Source organism: Balaenoptera borealis, assembly GCF_965194805.1.
Source record: "Balaenoptera borealis genome assembly, chromosome: 2".
NCBI classification, from domain to species: domain Eukaryota; kingdom Metazoa; phylum Chordata; class Mammalia; order Artiodactyla; family Balaenopteridae; genus Balaenoptera; species Balaenoptera borealis.
The window spans coordinates 126,129,094-126,148,959 of NC_138867.1; the positions used below are offsets into that span (position 1 = coordinate 126,129,094).

General features: G+C 35.6%; 1 protein-coding gene across 1 annotated transcript in view; it reads right to left on the bottom strand.

Moving 5' to 3' along the window:
- Positions 1 to 16,969: 16,969 nt before the first annotated feature.
- LOC309624567 (uncharacterized protein) overlaps positions 16,970 to 19,866 on the bottom strand; it is a 159,919-nt gene continuing 157,022 nt past the window's right edge. Inside the window, exon 4 of the mRNA XM_082382814.1 lies at positions 16,970 to 19,120. Coding sequence (XP_082238940.1) covers positions 19,042 to 19,120 — 79 coding nt within the window. The 3' untranslated portion in view covers positions 16,970 to 19,041. The remainder of the gene's footprint in view (positions 19,121 to 19,866) is intronic.

Consider the following 19,866-nt stretch of genomic DNA (forward strand, 5'->3'; position numbering starts at 1 on the left):
TCATTTATTGACACCTTTTATTTGCCAATTATTGGGCTAGATTTCATTTAACTTTAATCCTCACATTATTCTGTGAGATCAATGTCATTATTTCTCCTTCTCTACCAAAGAGGTGCAGAAGTTCATATACCTGGTACGTGCAGGACGTTGGCTCTAAAGCATGTGTCTTTTCCTCTGCAGTAGTTTACTTTATACAGTCTCCAAATTGGGTGGAATCTTAGGGTTCCTCATCTGTAAATGAGAATGTTATTACCTTTTTCATTTATCTCGCACATAGGAACAAGTAAAACAGTCTTATTATCCAATGGGCTAAAGATATGAAAGTGTTATGAAAAATATTACACTATTATTTTCAGTTAGAAGTGTGAGATCACAGCCTGCTGGCATTAAAAAAATTTTTTTTATTTACGTATAGCGGATTAACAACATTGTTTAATTTCTGGTATACAGTAAAGTGATTCAGTTATACATGTATAAACATATTCTTTTTCATATTCTTTTCCATTACTGTTTATTACAGGGTATTGAATATAATAGTTCCCTGTGCTATATAGTAGGACCTTGTAGTCTATTTTATACATAGTAGTTTGTGTCTGCTAATCCCAAACTCCTAATTTGTCCCTCTCTCACCCCCTTTCCCCTTTGGGAACCATAAGTTTGTTTTCTATGTCTGTGAGTCTGTTTCTGTTTTGTAAATAAGTTGATTTGTATCTTTTTTTTAGATTCCACATATAAGTGATATCATATATTTGTCTTTCTCTGTCTGACTTACTTCACTGAGTATGATAATCTCTAGGTCCATCCATGTTGCCGCAAATGGCATTATTTCATTCTTTTTTATGGCTGAGTAATATTCCATTGTATATATGTACCACATCTTCTTTATACATTCATCTGTCGATGGACACTTAGGTTGTTTCCATGTCTTGGCTATTGTAAACAGTGCTGCTATGAACACTGGAGTGCATGTATCTTTTCGAATTATAGTTTTTTCCGGTTATATACACAGGAGTGGGATTGCAGGGTCGTATGATAGCTCTATTTTTAGTTTTATAAAGATCCTCCATACTGTTCTCCATAGTGGCCACACCAATTTACATTCCCAACTGTTGGCATTTGAAATCTGGAAGGCAGCACAATAGCATGGCCTCTGTGGTCACACATTTCTAGGTTTGAATCCAGTCTGTGCCACTCTCTAGTTTTGTGACTTAGGTTAAGATTCTTAGCCTCACTTTCTAATTTTAAAATGGAGATAAAATATCACATAGGTCTGTGGGGAACATTAAATCAGATGACAGGTGGAAAACATATTAGCTTTCTAGGCTCTGAGGAGAAGAGGTTTTACCCAAGCTACCTCTAGTAATGGGAATGAATTGTGAGGATAACATGTGGCAGTAAGAAAGAAGGATGATAGACAGAAAGTGTGGTATATACATACAATGGGATGTTATTCAGCCACAGAAAAAAAAGCAGTCCTGTCACATGCTACAACATAGACAAATCTTGAGAAAATTATGCTAAGTGAGACAAGACAGACACACACGGACAAATACTACAGTTCCACTTTTTAAAAATATTTATTTATTTAATTTATTTGGTTGCACCAGGTCTTAGTTGCAGCAGATGGGCTCCTTTGTTGTGGCTGCAGGGCTCCTTAGTTGCAGCAGGTGGGCTCCTTTAGTTGCGGCTCGCAGGCTCCTTAGTTGTGGCGTGCATGTGGGATCTAGTTCCCTGACCAAGGATCGAACCCAGGCCCCCTGCATTGGGACTGCAGAGTCTTATCCACTGTGCCACCAGGGTAGTCCCTATATGATTCCACTTGTATGAGGTATTTACAGTAGTCAAACTCAGAAACAGAAAGTAGAATGATGGTTGCCAGGGGGTAGGGGGAGGGGGAAATGGGGAGTAGTTGTTCAATCATGCATGTTTTAATCATGCAAGATGAAAAAAATCTTAAGAGATCTGCTGTACAACATTGTGCTTATAGTTAATACTGTACAGTACACTTAAGATTTTTTTAAGAGGGAAAATCTCAAGTTATGTAGTTTCTACCCAATTTGAATACAAAATAAGAAAGAAGGATCCTAGGGGAACCATCAAAAGGCTTTTGGAAGACCAAAAGTAGTTCAAATAAATGATCCGATTGGAAAACTGACAATGTACTTAAGGGACCTACAAAGCTGAGGTGCCAGAGTTTTATTTTTTAAGGTTTTAATATTACGTTACAATCAGTGCATAGTCATAAAGGTAAAACTCAAGTGTGTGAACTGCTGTAGACATGTTTTGGTGTTAAGTAATTTTACAATTATTTTTAATTGGAGTATAATTGCTTTACAATGTCGTGTTAGCTTCGCTGCACAGCAAAGTGAATCAGCCATACACATACACACATCCCCTCCCTCTTGGACCTCCCTCCCTGCCACCATCCCACCCAAGTAGGCCATCACAGAGCACCAAGCTGAGCTTCCTGTGTTATACAGCAGGTTCCTACTAGCTATCTATTTTACACATGGTAGTGTATTTACGTCAAACCTAATCTCCCAATTCATCCCACCCTCCCCTTCCCCCACCGTCCACACAACTGTTCTCTACATCTGCCTTTCTATTCCTGCCCTGCAAATAGGTTCATCTGTACCATTTTTCTAGATTCCATATACATGCGTTAACATATGATATTTGTTTTTCTCTTTCTGACTTACTTCACTCTGTATGACAGTCTCTAGGCCCATCCACATCTCTACAAATGACCCAATTTCATTTCTTTTTATGGCTAAGTAATATTCCATTTTATATATATGTGCCACATCTTTATCCATTCATCTGTCAATGGACACTTAGGTTGCTTCCATGGCCTGGCTATTGTAAATAGTGCTGCAGTTAACACTGTGGTACATGTGTCTTTTTGAATTATGGTTTTCTCAGGGTATATGCCCAGTAGTGGGATTGCTGGGTCACATGGTAGTTCTATTTTTAGTTTTTTAAGGAACGTCCATACTGTTCTCCATAGTGGCTGTACCAATTTACATTCCCACCGACAGTGCAGAAGGCTTCCCTTTTCTCCACACCCTCTCCAGCATTTATTGTTTGTAGATTTTCTGATGATGGCCATTCTGACCTGTGTGAGGTGATGCCTCATTGTAGTTTTGATTTGCATTTCTCTAATAAGTAATTTTACAATTTTGAATTCCATATTTTGTAGACAACTGTGTCAATATAATTGCAATACTTCGAACCCCTGCCTTCATCTCTGGGAACAATAGATTTTCTTGCCAACCCTTTCATTAGTTTTTCTGACTCCACTATTCTCCTAGCCTTGCCTACTTTTTTGTGTCTTATTTCTTTTTCTGTTTGTCAGTATTTTGATTCTCTCCATATTGTACCACTCAAACTCTATCAGGGGAATTTAGCTAAAATAGAGGATTATTTAGCTAAAATAATATCCATTGCCCCTCTTATGCAGAAGTCTTTAAGCAAAGTATTCTCAGCCTATGGATTGACTGCCCTTGGACAATATATCCACCTTTGTCCAATTAGTGGCCATGCCTTCCTATACTCAAAGAATAGTCTAGAGCTTCTTTTTCCTCAAATAAATCAGGTGGGGAAATTTCCTTATAGACATGTCATGCATCTAGGAAGACAAAATTACTATTATTATTGCATTTGAAATTAGAAGACATTTGGTCTATTCTCTATACGACATAAATGAGTAATCTTTGTTCTAGGAGAACAGTGTAGCTTGTCCAAGTCCAGATGACTTGTAATTAGGAACCAAGTTTGTAGTCTGTGTCTCTGGATTTCCAGTTCCAATGTCTCTCCTATGCCAGGTATTTTCAGTGTGATAATCAGTATTGTTAAGGAAAATCATCATGTGGCAACATTTTTCTTAGCGGCACTGATCTGTTGTTGCATTTGTCATAGTTACTGTTATCATGACTGAATGTTCGGATAGACAGAGAGAGAGAGAGAGAGAGGGGTAAAGATAGATACAGATATATAGATATACAAGTATATTTTAAAACCACAAGCTTGCAGTATCCTTTTTAAACAAATTTGATAATTTTTCATTTTACTTTTTTCAAAATATTCCACATAAAGCTTGGCTCATTTCCAGTAAAATTGCCTATTCAATTTCATTTTAAAATGTCATTTGTGTTACCTTTGGCCAAGTTTTTAAATAATATTTCCTTATTGGTTATATGTAGGTGATAAGTTTCCACTTATTATATTCTCTAACTTATGAAGGTATATCAGATTACTCTTCAATTTGACATGCCAAAATTTGTCCATATCAGCAAATATTTAAAGCAGAATAGGTAACCAAGATTTTCTTTAATAGAACATTAATCCAGTATACAGACTTCCTATAAAATATTTGATGTTTAAAAAAATCATGTAGAAAGAGCCATGAGATAAAGCAGAATGAGACCCAAGATCCAGGTATTGTGCCCTTTACATTTTTGTCCCAATATCCTTTTATAATTGTATCTATCAGTATTTTCAGGCACCTTTTGTTACAGTTGAATTAAGCTCTGCAATATTACTTTTCCTCCAGATACAGTTCTCCTGAGCCTCACCCATATATCTATGTGTTCAGACCATTCATCTCTCAAGGCTTTTTTTCAAATTTCATGTCTCCCATAATCCTTTTCTTAATATTTCAGCTGATAGTAAATTTTTTCATTCTAAATTCCCATGCCACTTTATCTTTTGGCAGTTATCACTTTTTATTTCAAAGTAAAGCTATATTGGGCATATGCCTTGTCTACTCTATTATATTACAAGACCCTTGAAGGCAAGACTTTTATCTGATTCATCTTCAGTAATTTCCACTGACTTTGAAATTGATGCTCAGTAATGACTCAGCGAATTGATGAGTTTGACTATGCGTGCTGCCGAAGCAAGCACAGTGAATGAATAGTTTTGATAGAGCTAATGGAAAATGAGAAGTGGTCTTTAAAAATGAAGAAAAGGGGCAGCAAATCTGAATAATGCATTCAACGAGGATAATACAATTCTTCACAACATGAGGAATTTTCAACAGATACAAGATTTAGGATACCTCCGAGCAATTGAGATGCAGGGGGAAAATAGGGTGAAAAGTCCACACTTCGCATCGTCGTTATTTTCAAACTGTTTATACTTTTTTCTTCTTTCATTTTTTTTTTTTTAAACATCTTTATTGGAGTATAATTGCTTTACAATGGTGTGTTAGTTTCTGCTTTATAACAGAGTGAATCAGTTATACATATACATATGTTCCCATATCTCTTCCCTCTTGCATCTCCCTCCCTCCCACCTTCCCTATCCCACCCCTCTAGGTGGTCACAAAGCACCGAGCTGATCTCCCTGTGCTATGCGGCTGCTTCCCACTAGCTATCTGTTTTACATTTTGATCAATAAAATAAGTACATACTTCTTTGCAGGTACCCCTCTCCAAGATTTTAAAACTTATGGTTTCTGCACCTGTAATAAAAGGGGAGGCTGGGCGAGGCATATTTGTCCTCCCATCTCTGCTTGAAAACAAAACACTTTTATGTGTTATGTATGTTATGGTTATATTCAAGATCTTATTTTAACAAATTTTATTGTTTAAACATTGAATTACATGTTGCAAAGACAGAAATGTTGCAATCTCCAAAGAAAGAACAGAAGACACTTAGGAAAGTTCTAAAGAAGCAAGAAGAATGGGAGATAGGAAAGCATTCTCTGGAATGCAAATTTAAGGTAGACCATGGTTTTAACAGTGAAGAGAATCAGAAATAGAAATAAACCTTTAGTAGGTGACCAGCTGTGAACTCCTAGGTAGCTTGGTGAAGTTTCATCGAAGGTGAAAAGTCACTGAAAAAAGATCCTTGGAAGGAAAGGGTCTTGCAGTTCGATCTAAGAGAAGTTCAGTTCTGGAGATGCTAATGACAAAATAATGATTGGAAAACATGGAGGAAACAGAAAGAAGGCCAAAGTAAAATGTCCAGTATTCTACATCTTTTTTTGAAAGTGGTCCTTTCTCTGGCGAAAACGGGTTATTGATGGATTCAACATTTGTTCATGTACTCTACACTCAGGCGAGCATTTGATTTTTAAAATCAGAAATAAGAAATTTTCCAATCCTGTAAGACATTAAAAAATAAGTATCACTTGGCTTTTCTATCGGTACATTATACCCTCTGGGGGCATAGCAGAATCCCTTGTTCCAGAATCAGCTGTATAATCACCAAGATAATTAATGAAGCTTTGAAGCTAATTCTGGTTAATAATTCTAGAGTAGAGTCTCTGAACGTCTCTGTTGGCATTTTAGACTGGCTAATTCCTTGTTGGGGTGGGGAGTGTTGTCCTGTGCATCGCAGGATGTTTAACAGCATCCCTGGCCACTATCCACTAGGGGCCGTAGAACATCCCTAAATGTGACAACCAAAAATGTCTCCAGACATTGCTGAGTGCCCCCTGAGGGGCAAAATTGCCTTTATTTAAAATAGATTAAAACTAATAAAAATGTAAACTAGCGGTCAAACCCCGTTACATAAAATACTATATATGAGTCTGAGTTTGTTCCCTGGAATACAGGGTGATAAAAAAAGAGAGTCAATCCCCAAATCAGGCATGAGTGAGTGATTGAAAAAGTTGTGGTTTGGGAAGAACACATGGGGCTAGGAGTCAGGAGAAGTGAAAAGAGTTCCAGCTGAGCCAGTCTCTAATTTTTTGTCCCTGAATCTATGGCTTCCCCTTATCAGGACTTACTGATAAAATGAAGATATTTGAATATACTAGAATACACCACAGCCCATTCCTGTTCAAAGACTATGATAAGTTTGTGACTATTCATAAATGTACATACACCTGGTTCTTTGGGTATTGAACTCTCTCAAAGACTGGACACTCAAGAGAGCTAAGTGTGTTTTCTTGCCAGGGCCTGACCTGAAAGGTTTTCGGTCTTTCTTTTTTCCTTTTGCAACAGGATTCACCCCATGTCTACTCTCACTGTTTACTTCCATGAGAAATGGAAGGAAAAAAGTGTGCTCTGGCAAAGGCATTTATTTGGCCCTAAGATGATATTCACTTTTTCCACCTCTGGAGAAGAGGTCTGGGGCTAGGCTGTTTGGGTTATGCAGGCACCTTTTGCTGAGCTCAGAAACATAAGCCAAGTGGGCAAGGAATCAAGAGTGAACTTCCATGGGAATTGCAGAGCCCATTTCTGTCCACTTGCCTCTCTTCCCAGAAAACCAACATCAGAGGATGTTCTGCATTTCTGCCCTAAGTAGGCTGCCATTTTCCCATTGCATCACAACTCTAAGATGAGAGATTATTCTGACTCCCAAGAGTTGTTTTCAGAGCACACCAGTTAATTAGGCAACAAGACAACAGGGTGGAGTGCTACTTTATTACTCTGGATGTCTCCACACCCACAATGGATTTGGCCTGGTGCCACTGCCAGCCACCTTCACAGCAGTGGCATCTTATAATGCAACCACACCCAGATGATGACAAATCGTATTTTTTAAGGACTAACTTTAAAAATTGCATATAGTCATTAATCTAGGGGCAAAAAAATGTGTTAGCTCTTCCCTCTCTTCTTCCCCAAACCCCACATAATTGTTTGAAATTTTGAGATGTAATGAACTAGCCTTTTAAGTGGATATTCCTGATAAAATAGGAGTTGAGGCAGCTTGAGGCACATAATACCAATCTACACCAAGAACAGCAACTAGCTTCTGCTTAGCACCTCATAGCTCATGAGTCCTTCCACTAGTACTGTTTAACTATATCTTTATCAGGGTTTGCTCTTGATATTGTACATTCTATGGGTTTGGACAAATGTATAATGACATGTTTCCACCATTATAGTATTATACAGAGTAGTTTCACTATCTTAAAAATCCTCGGTGAAGATATCTTTATTATATTGGTTGATGCATTTCATCAGTACAGTTTAACTGGCCTACCTTCTTTTCATCCACTTTGTTCATTTCCCAATGTGCCTCACATCATTAGTAGTTTAGGAATGCAATCTGTCTCACTTCAGCTAAAAGTGAGGACTGGAATTAAAACACAGACTTCCTAATTCCACATCAAACACTATTTTGACTTCATTCATGAACTTGCAAATGAGCTAAAGGCATAAGAGGGACGGGTAACGGTAAGAAAAGGCATTCCCTCTAGTCTCATCCCTTGCTGGATAATAAGACATTTCCTCTCTTTTAAGGAGGGAAAATGTTTGAAACTTTAAGAGCTTAGAATGAGCTATTTGATTTTCTGAGCTATTTGAAAAGGTGTCACTTCTTTTTTTTTTTTTAATTTTTTTTTTAAAGTGAGACATGGTTGTATCAACGCATTTTTTTAAAATTTTATTTATTTATTTATTTATTTATTTATTTATGGCTGTGTTGGGTCTTCGTTTCTGCGCGAGGGCTTCCTCTAGTTGCGGCAAGTGGGGGCCACTCTTCATCGCGGCGCGCGGGCCTCTCACTATCGCGGCCTCTCTTGTTGCGGAGCACAGGCTCCAGACACGCAGGCTCAGCAATTGTGGCTCAGGGGCCTAGTCGCTCCGCGGCATGTGGGATCTTCCCAGACCAGGGCTCGAACCCGTGTCCCCTGCATTGGCAGGCAGATTCTCAACCACTGCGCTACCAGGGAAGCCCAAGGTGTCACTTCTTGATGGCTCAGATGACCTGTCAGTCCATCTAGCCATGTGTGGCTATTGTTCACTGAGGGTGACCCAATTCCTTACAAAAGCTGCACCACCTGAAGTACAATATGTTGTCCAAAGGAAGGGGCACTAATGAGGAAATGATTCCTTCACCCTGGAGGCTATTAGTTGTACCCCGAAAATTAGCACTGGTTTTTAGCACTTTCCACAAAATATTCAATACTTTAAAAGACCCGGAAGTGGATTTCCCTGTTGTGATCTCTAATTCAATGTAGCCAGCAGGCTAACAAGAAGACCTTTCTAACAACAGATAACACTGTGCACTCTCCATACGCCGGGTACTATCTACAGGCTTTACATAAATTACCTCATGTAATCCTCATGGCAATCATGTTACCCTTCTCAGGTTAGTGGTGAAGAAATTGAGACAGAGTTTAGGTAAATTGTCCCTGGTTACACAGCAAAAAAGCCAGTTTTTAAACCCAGGTAGCATTGCTCCAAAGCCCAACACTTCTAAGTTACATCTCCTTTGGCTCTCAAGAAGGACTTCAGCATGTATAACTTGAACAGCTACCAATAATAATAGTTGCTTTAGCCTTTTCACACAATCATGTCAATCTGCTCAACAATTCTGTCAAGTGAATGATACTCTTATCATGATTTGTCTGAGATCAAAATGCTAGCAAGTCACACATTTCCAAAAACCGCTTGTCTCCTGTGGTGCAGATTGGAGAAGTAATCTTCTCTGTCCAGACACTATTGGGATCCACCTCCAGGAGATGGTCCAGGAAAATCCGAGACACTTTGCTTTAGCATTATGAAGTGGGAGTTTGGAAGGATGAAAATCTCCCCCACCCCATCAAAGTAAATCATGACATTTATAGTTAGATCATATCGCTTAGGTACTGAGGATATGTGGTTTTAATTGAAATAATTAGGAAAAATTCTATTTGTCTTAGCCCTCATATTTTCATCTGTAAACTAAAGGGGGGAGTTGGATGACTTTCAATGTTCTATCTAGCCCTAAAAATACCTAACGAATTTATAGAAATAGCATTTTTATTCTTAAAAATAATACCTACTTGGTACAAAAAACTTATCAGACAAGGAAAATGAAAGAGGAGAACATAAAAAATCATAAGTAATTCCACCAGAGATAATAAATGTTAGGATTTTCTTGTAAATCCATTTCTATCTTCCTTAATACTTAAATGTATAAATGTTTTTAAAATAGTATGATATTGAAAGTCAATTTTTTTCCAAAGTCAAGTTTATTGAAGTGAAATTTAAAAAGGCAAAATTTAAACTTTTGGGTGTACAGTTACATAAGTTTTGACAATCACTTATGTAACTACCATCACCTCAAAATATTTTCATGTGCACCTGTGTGGTCAATCCTGTATCCTCTCCTTTGATTCATAGCCCCTTGCACCCTCTGATCTGATTTCTGCCCTTGTAATTTTGTCACTTTAAAAATGTCATATGGGGACTTCCCTGGTGGTCCAGTGGGTAAGACTCTGCACTCCCAATGCAGGGGGCCCGGGTTCGATCCCTGGTCGGGGAGCTAGATCCCACATGCCACAACTGCAACTAAAGATCCTGCGTGCTGCAACTAAGACTTGGTGCAGCCAAGTAAATAAATAACTATGTATTTATTATGAATATTAATAAATATTTATTTCATAATAAATATTTATCATTTCATATGAATGGAATTTTGTATCTGGCTTCTTTCATTTAGAATAATGTTCTTGATGTTCACCCATGTTGGAGAAGGTTCATTTCTTTTTATTCTTGATTAGAAATCCACTGTAAGGATGTACAATAGTTTTTTTTTTAATCCATTCACCAATTGATGTACATTTGGATCATGTCTGTTTCTCAGTGATTATGAACAAAGTTGCTATAAATATTCTTTTATAAGTTTTGTGTGAACATACGTTTTAATTTTCTTTTGAGTAAATACTTAAGAGTGAGATTTCTGGGTCCTATGGTAAGTACATGGTAAACTTTATAGAAAGAACATAGGATTTTGTAATCTACATTTTTAAAAACTTTGTTTGGAATTTTGCAAAGATAGTACAAAGATAGTACAAAGAAGTCCTGTGTACTCTTTACCCAATTTCTCCCAATAATTAAATCTTACATAATTATACTACAAAATCAAAACTAGGAATTTGATTTTGATGAAATGTGTGTGTGTGTGGTTCGATATTATTTTATCGAATATGTAGTTTTGTGTAATTAACACATCAATCAGGATATACAATTTTCCATCACCACGAAGACCTCCCTCATGCTACCTCAGTATAGTCTCATCTACACCCCCCACTCCCCATCCAACAGCCATCCTTAACCCCTGGCCAATATTAATTTGTTTTCCATGTCTGTAATTTTGAATGTTATATAAATTGGATTACAGTATGTGTGTTTTGGAGATAGCCTTCCTTCACTTAGCATAATGCCCTTGAGATCCATCCAAGTGGTTACATGTATACATAATTAATTCCTTTTTATTGCTGAATAGGATTCCATGGTGCAGTGTACTAAAGTTTGTTTAACCATTCACCTGCTGAGGGACATTTCGCTTGTTTCCAATTTGGGGCTATTACAAATAAAGCTACTGTGAATGATTGTGTGCAGGTTTTTGTGTGGATATAAGTTTTCATTTTTCTGGGATAAATGCCCAGGTGTGCAACTGCTGGGTAATATAATTAGTACATGTTTAGTTTTTTTAAGCAGCTGCCAACTTATTTTCCAGAGTGGTTGCACCATTTTACATTCTTACCAGCAACATATGAGAGATCTGGTTTCTCCAAATACTTGCCAGCATTTGATGGTCACCATCGTTTATTTTAGCCACATTCTGACATCCCACTCTTCTAAAATTACTTTCTACTCTTTACTTTCTCATATATTGATGCAGTCAAAAGGTATTATTACATAGTCTTTCATGGAGACCCCACATTATTTTGCTCCTGGAACTTTGCATATGTCATTGTGCTAAAAAATCACATTCCCATCCCCACATGTTCAAATATTCTCAAGCCTCAAGGCCCACCCAATCCAAAGTCCACATCTTTCAAAAAAAATCATTACTATCTTCCAGATAGAAATACTATATCTTTCCTGGACACTTCATTTGTACTTATTTTATGACACTTTAATATTTTAAGTTTGGGACTTCCCTGGTGGCGCAGTGGTTAAGAATCCGCCTGCCAGTGCAGGGGACACGGGTTTGATCCCTGCTCCAGGAAGATGCCACATGCTGTGGAGCACCTAAGCCCGTGCGCCACAACTACTGAGCCTGTGCTCTAGAGCCTGGAGCCACAACTACTGAGCCCACATGCCACAACTACTGAAGCCCGCATGCCTAGAGCCCGTGCTCCGCAACAAGAGAAGCCACTGCAATGAGAAGCCCGTGCACCACAACGAAGAGTAGCCCCTGCTTGCTGCAACTAGAGAAAGCCCATGTGTAGCAACGAAGACCCAACGCAGCCAAAAAATAAATAAATTAATTAATTAATTTAAAAAAATATTTTATATTCTATTGAATTATTTGAGGCAAGTATTGTCTTCCTTACCAGGTTGCTAGATTCCTTAGTGTAGAAAAATTTTTTATTTTAATTTTTTTCTCCTTACTTCCAGCACCTATGGTTTTCAAGCTTTCAATTACTGAAATTCAACATGACTCCTACAAATTGATATTGACCTAAATTTTTGATTGGCATTAATATCCTTATAGATAAATATACAAGAGAAAAATGCTTAATTTCAAATCTCTGTGTTGAACATTTTCTTAATCCTATACCATCTTTATCTTCATTGCATCTAGTTAATTTCTACATAGCATTCAAATTTTATAGTTTAAAATCCACTTATTCTACCCTAGGCCCAGATAGTAGCAGCCCGTGCATGTGATCTGTTAAGTGTTACTTAACGGTTTTTCTGCCATCTCCAGAGGCATAAAAGACAATCTCTCCAAGGCAACCATGTGCTTAATATCTGGACAGATTTCATTGTTAGAGAGCTTTCCCTTTCAATGGAGTCATAACAGCCTCTAACTAACTTCAGTCAGGTTCTAGCTTTACTTTCTTGGGTTACGTGGAGTTAAACTTTTTTTTTTCTGCTAGATCATAAAGAATTTCAAGACTTTCCTAAGTATTCAAAATGCCAATGAGTAACAATTCTGGCTTAAGGTGGGTTATAAACAGATACTATGATTTATAAACATGTGAATGCTTGGTTTTCATCTAATGAAACAATAAGAAATATTCTCTCATGTAATTTCTATAACTCTTGACTACCTCTCCTTTGTTAGGTACAAACACTTTGAGTGGTAAAAATGTCCTCTTGGTGAATTGGTATCTTTGTCATCATGAAATGATTCTCCTTATCTCTGGTAATATTCTTTGCTCTGAAATCTACATTGTCTGATAGTCATATAGCCAATCAAGCTTTCTTTTGATTAATGTTAGTATCATACATCTTTTCCCGTCCTTTTACTTTTATTAAGGTGTGTTTCTTGAAAGCAGCAAATAGTTGGATTTTCCTTTTTTTATCTAATTTGACAATCTGTCTTTTAATTTACATATTGACATATAACACATATGTTTATGTCTAATACATTTATATAGAATATATTTACATTTAATATATATTTTACATAAAATATATATGTTTAAATATAATATAGATTATTGATATGGTCAGAGTTGAGTCTGCCATCTTTTTGTTTTCTATTTGTCCTTTCTGTTTTCTTGTTACCTTTTTCCTTTTTTCTGCTTTTGGATAAATCAAGTATTTTATGATTTCATTACATCTCCTTTGTTAATTTACTACCTATAGATCTTTAGTTCTTACTATTAAAGCAGTTATTTTTTAAAGAGATTTAAATAATAAGAAAAATTCTCATATATTTACCCATGTAGTTATCCTTTCTAATGATTTTCTTTCCTTTGTGTAGATCCATATTTTCATGTGGTATGTTTTTTTCTCTTGCCTGAAAATCTTCCTTTAATATTTCTTCCAGTAAATGTATGGAGTAAGGGATGAATTCTTTTAACTTATATACATAAAAAAGTCTTTATTTCACCTTCCTTTTTAAAAGATATTTTTATTGGGCATAGAGTTCTAGATTGACAGAATTTTCTTTCAGTACTTTAAAGCTGTTGCTTCACTGTGTTTTTACTTGTGTTATTTCCAAAGAGAAAATCTGCCATTTTCCTAATTTTATTATTCTGTATATAACAGAGCCTTCTCTCCCTGCCCCACTCACCCACCCCCCTGCAACTGCTGTGAAGATTTTCTCTTTCTCACTGTTTTCGAGCAACTTGATAATGATGTGCCTTGGTATAGGTTCTTCACATTTCTTGTGCTTGGAGTTCATTGAGATTCTTGACCTGTTGGTTTATAGTGTGGAAAATTTGGGGCCATTACTACTTCAAATATTTTTTCTGCCTTTCCAGGCCTACCTTTGGGGACTCCAATTACACTTATATCAGTCTTCTTATATTAGTTGTCCCACAGCTCACTGATGCTCTTGTCTTTAAATTTTTTTCCTCTGTGTTTTATTTTGTATAATTTATATCATATGTCTTCATATTCACTCATCTTTTTTTCTATGACATCCAATTTATCATTAATCATATTTAGTATATTTTTCATTTCATACTCCAAAGTCCAATTTGTATTTTGTTTTTATGTCTTCCATATTTCTACTTTATATTTTTGAATATATGGACATATTTATAACTGTTTTAATGTCCTTGCATTCTAACATCTGTAACAGTTTTGAGTTAGTTTTAATTGATTAATTTTTCTCCTCACTATTTCCTTGCTCTTCATATTTTCTTGCTTCTTTAGCATGCTTGGTAATTTTTTATTGAATACCAGACATTGTTAGTTTTATATTATTGAGTAGTGAATGATTTTGTATTTCTATAAATAATTTTAAATTTTGTCCTAGGACACAGTTCTGTTAGGAAAAGTGTGTGTATCCTTTTGGATCTTGCTATTACCATTTGTTACGTAGGACCAGAGAAATATTCAGGCTAGAACTAATTATCCCCTACTACTGAGACATAGCCCTTTTGAGTACTCTATCCAATGCCTTATGAATTTTGAGATTTTTCCAGTGTGGTTGATAGGAACAGGTACTAGTCCTGACCCTGTATGAACATAAGGTGCTATTCTAATTATTTCAGATGGATCTTTCTTTGGTCTTGAATAGTTATGTCATGTGCCTTTGGTAATCAATACTGTGCTGAATCCTTAAGTGTTACTCATATTTCTAGGGTACTCACTCTGTTCAGCTCTCTCATCTCTAGTATTCTGTTTTGGTAAATTCCAGCTGCTTTCATCTCTCTGGAATCTCAGCTGTCTCCTTAACAGAGTCTGCATGGCTGTGCCTGAGTTTCTCCTTCATTCTCTATGACTTGGAAATTGTCTTAAGACAGTAAGCTGGGGCAATTTTAAGTCTCAGCTTGTTTGTTTACTGTCTCTCATGGATCACTTGTCTGCATTTCAAGAGACTGTTGTCCAGTATCTTGAAAACCATTGTTTCATATATTTTATCTGTTTGTTTTTATTTGTTTGTTTACTTATTGCAGGCAGCAGTGTAACTCCAGTTCCTATTACTTTCTTTTGGCTAGAATCATGAGTCCAGTCAATTCTTTTGATTGATTTTTCTTCTTAACATAAATTCTGTTTCCTGTTTCTTGGTTTGTCTGGTAATTTTGGATTGTATGCTAGTCATTTTATGTTTACTTTGTTCAGCGATGAATATTTTTCTTTCCTCTAAATGTCCTTGAGGTTTGTGCTGGGACACAGTAAATTTACTTGAAAATAGTTTGATCCTTTCTAGCCTTGCTTTTAAGCTTTGTTAGGTGGAACCAGAGCAACCTTTTGTGGTTAATTTTTTCTCACTACTAGGGAAATACCATTCTCAGATCTCTAACTGAATGACAGGTTTTTCCCTTTGATTGGTGGGAACACAAGCCATCTCCTCTCCTGTTTAACTCTGGATATTATTCCCTCTACTTCTTAGCACCCTTTTTCCCACAGCCTTGAGTAGTTTTCTCACACACAGTTACTGACTATCACTCAGTTGAAGACTCTAGGTGGACAATTTGCTACAAATCTCTCTTTGAAGTTCTCTCTTCTTGGTTTCATGCCATGTAAATTTTACCTCCCTTGGTCTCCTCAACTCTCAGCTTTGTATCCTCATCTCAGGGAGACTGCTGTGCTCTACCTGTGTTTTCTCTCTCTATTCAACAGACTGGAAACTATAGACAGTAAGCTGTGGCAATGTAGAGCTAACTTGGGTTTTGTTCCCACTCCCAAGGATCATGACCTGCCTTATCTAATGTCCAGTGTCAGAAAACTATTGTTTCATGTAGCTTTTTTTTTTTAACTAATTTTTTTCTTTTATTGTTTCAGGTGGGAGGAAATATTCTTTCCTTGTTACTGCATCTTGGCCAGAAGTGGAAATCTTATCCTTAAAAAAAAAAAACAAAACAAAACCTGGTGTATCCCTTAGCATACAAATTTTTTTGTTTCTCTTTTCAGAAAATAACTCAGGTATTTTAGTTTTCTTATTTGCCTTCTCATCATTTTCTTCCTAATGAAATTATGAAAGCTTCAAGCATCTTTCACAGTGTTCCAGAAGGATTATTCTGTATAAACTACACATTAGTCTTCAGTAGAGTATCTTTTCCTTTTCCTTTTTCCCCCTTTTTTCTTTCTTTTTTTCCCTTTTTCCTTTTTTTTTTTTTTTTTTTTTTTTGATTTTGGTTGTTTGATGTGCAATATGTTTTTGTATGCAGGTAGTAAATAAACTTTGATCTTCCAAAAAAAAAAAAAAAAAGCCAAAGGGCATAGGGAAAAGACAATGGAATCTTGATTGAGTAGACTTCTGATTCCAGCTTTCACCACTTATTGTTTGTATCTTTGGGAAAGATCTCTCTAAATTTTAGTAAAATGGGGATGCTAGCAATAATGTATGTCCAACCTACTCAAAAGGTTGTTCATGAGGCCCAAATGAGAATATGTATTAAAAATTGTAATTTGTAAAGCATTTTACATGTTAATATTGCCCTTCATCACCAAGATTGGTTCAAACTTGATTTTTTCTCTCTTTCAGTATATTTGGTGTCCTTCTGTTCTCTTTATTTTCTTTCTGAATACATGCCTCTCTTTTGTACTCTTTCGATGTTTTCTTCTTTCCTATCCTAATCTCACTGAATTTGTGTTTAGACCTCTGTTAAATATGGTAGAGTGTGAAAAAAATATATCAGAACAAATACATATATATATATATATATATATATATATATATATATATATATATGTATATATCAGGAAACTTGAATTCCTGTCACAGCTCTTCCACTTATGGCTAACAGACTAGAGGAAAATCATTCAACCATGCTGATTTTCAGTTTTACTGACCATGAAATGGAAATAAGATATTCTCTGCTTACCTCAAAGAGTTAATGTGAGGATCAAATATATAAAATATAGACAGTATATAAATATTTTTATATATACATATTGTGTACAAATTAGTATTGTACTCTATTATTATATAAATATTATCCTATTATAAAAATAAATTTTATATGCAATTGCTCTATAAGTACAATAAGTATATTAATAGCCTTTATGAATGCTAGTAACTGCATAGAGTTCTTAAATAATTTCCTATACAGTTTTACAATACTTCTCAGAAGCATAAGTAGTATTTTCTATCTAGAAGTGAGAGAAAAAATAATCCCTATCTATCTTACACTGTAGACTAAAGCTGGTTATTGCATTTTCCAAGGTTGTGTATGTAGATAACAAATAAATGTACACTACTTACAGCTTCTTGCTCAGAAATATTAAAATTACTTTCTGGAAAAATACCTTCTTAAATAGAGGTGTTTTATAGTAAGGACATGGTGATGAAATGCATTAATATCATGTGGGAGGTGTTACTCAAAATAAACAAAAAACCCACTAAATGCAAAATAATTTCTATATTCACTTTTAAATTCACTTTTAAATAACTCCTGCCCCCCCCAATAGTGTTAGTTAACTAACTAGTAATATAGTGGAAACTAAAATTCAGATAAAAGAAATTACTACAGCAAAATTTCATTCTCTGATTCATTTAAAATATATATTTTTAAATTTTTATTGGAGTATACTTGATTTACAATGTTGTGTTAGTTTCAGGTGTAGAGCAAAGTGAATCTGTTATACATATACATATATCCATTCTTTTCTAGATTCTTTTCCCATATAGGCCATTACAGAGTATTGAGTAGAGTTCCCTGTGCTATACAGTAGGTCCTTATGAGTTATCTATTTTATATACAGTAGTGTGTATGTGTCAATCCCAATCTTCCAATTTATCCCTTCCCCTCCTTTACCCGCCGGTAACTATAAGTTTATTTTCTACAAGGAATGATTCATTTTGATTAACTGAATTTTTCAGATGATTGAAGGCTATACACCTTTTTAACCCCAGCTTATTTTCTTAAGAATTGAGAGTATCATCAGGGAATTCCCTTCTAGAGGCCAAATATCTGTATTATATGCTAGTTTTACTCTATGGACATTGTTTTTAAAAGATTTTCACAGATTCAGGTGAACAATGATTTGTATGATTATTTTCTACTTCTTCCACTAGACTATAATTTCTTAGAGATTAGAGCCCACATCTATTTTATTCACAAGCTTAACGCTGGGCTCTCACATGATAACAGATAATTGTATGCATTCAGTAAATATTTGTTGTATTCATGTGGGGAGTATTATAGAATCTATTGGAATACCATAACATCTAACTTTGGACTTATATTTTTAACTTGTTAAATCACATTTTGGTAATTTGGTCCCATACCTGAGGATTCTCTGATTTATTATTCATTCTTACTGCTTTTTTCTGTCTAGTGAATCAAGATTGTTGTATGACACAATGGTTGGTCTATTTAACTTGCTACTTGTTTGAATGAAATTTTTAAGTCTTAAAACCTAGATGTGAGCCACAGCTTGACTGCTTGCAAACGATGTGGCCTGGTGTAAGTGACTGTGCACAGGCATCCCTGGTGTCTCTCTCTACATCCAAATTTCATCCTATAAGGGCACCAGTCAGTTTGGGTTAGGGCTCAACCCTAACGGCCTCATTTTAACTTAATCACCTTTTTAAAGGCCCTCTCCTCAAACACAATCACATTCTGCAATACTGGGGTTTAAGACTTAAAAATATGAATCTTGGAGGGACACGGTTCAGTCTATAACAGGAAGTGTCTGAGGTAAACTAGTTATAGGTGTAAATAGTATGGTCACTACAGTGTGTGTTATTTTAGAGCTTGGACTCTGGATTTCACTGCCTTTATTTTCATTGACTGTTATCATTTGCAAAGACCACTGCTTACAGGCTGTATGACCTTGGAAAAGTTATAGAAGCTCACCAAATCTCCATTTTTTAACCTGTAAAAAAAGAAAAAAATGATACTTACTCTTTATTGTTGTACCTGTCACTTAGTAAGTGCACCATAAATGATAGAAAATTTTATATTTTTTTGCAAATAATTTAATAAAGATATATATACCACCTTTTCCTAATTTTGCTTATAAATCTAACAGTTTTCTTCTTATTGTATATATACACACATAAAAATATTTCACTGTAAAATATGCATTACTTTTTTGCCAAAACTCATTATACTAGCTACTTCAGAATTAATTCATTGTGATTTTTTTTTCCAAAGGACTGTAGCTCCACAAACTTGTTTTGTACAGTCAGAATGAATCCTAGGAGACTTGAGAATGTACAGAATTTTCAAGTGATGGATAGTGTAGGGTCATGGAATAGGAGTTCCAGTAGCATCAACTGTAGGGAGAAGCTGGATATTGTATTTAAGAACAAAATATAACCTGATACATAAAATTTAATACAGTTAAAAATTAGGTATTAAAACATTCCTGTTTTCTTAATCCTAATCTAACATAAGCAACAATTATATCTATAAATAGTAGGGTCTGTATGCTTAGTGATCAAAGAATGCCCATCTCATCCTGCTCTTAGATAAAATGATATGCTTATCTTTATAGTTTCTCAGCCTTTCTAGACAAACAGAAAGGAACTCCCAGAGAAGGAGTAAAGGTACCTGTTAATGGGACATTTCAAGATAAGAAGGGGGGTAAAAGCTATTTTCCAGTTAGTGTCTTTCAAA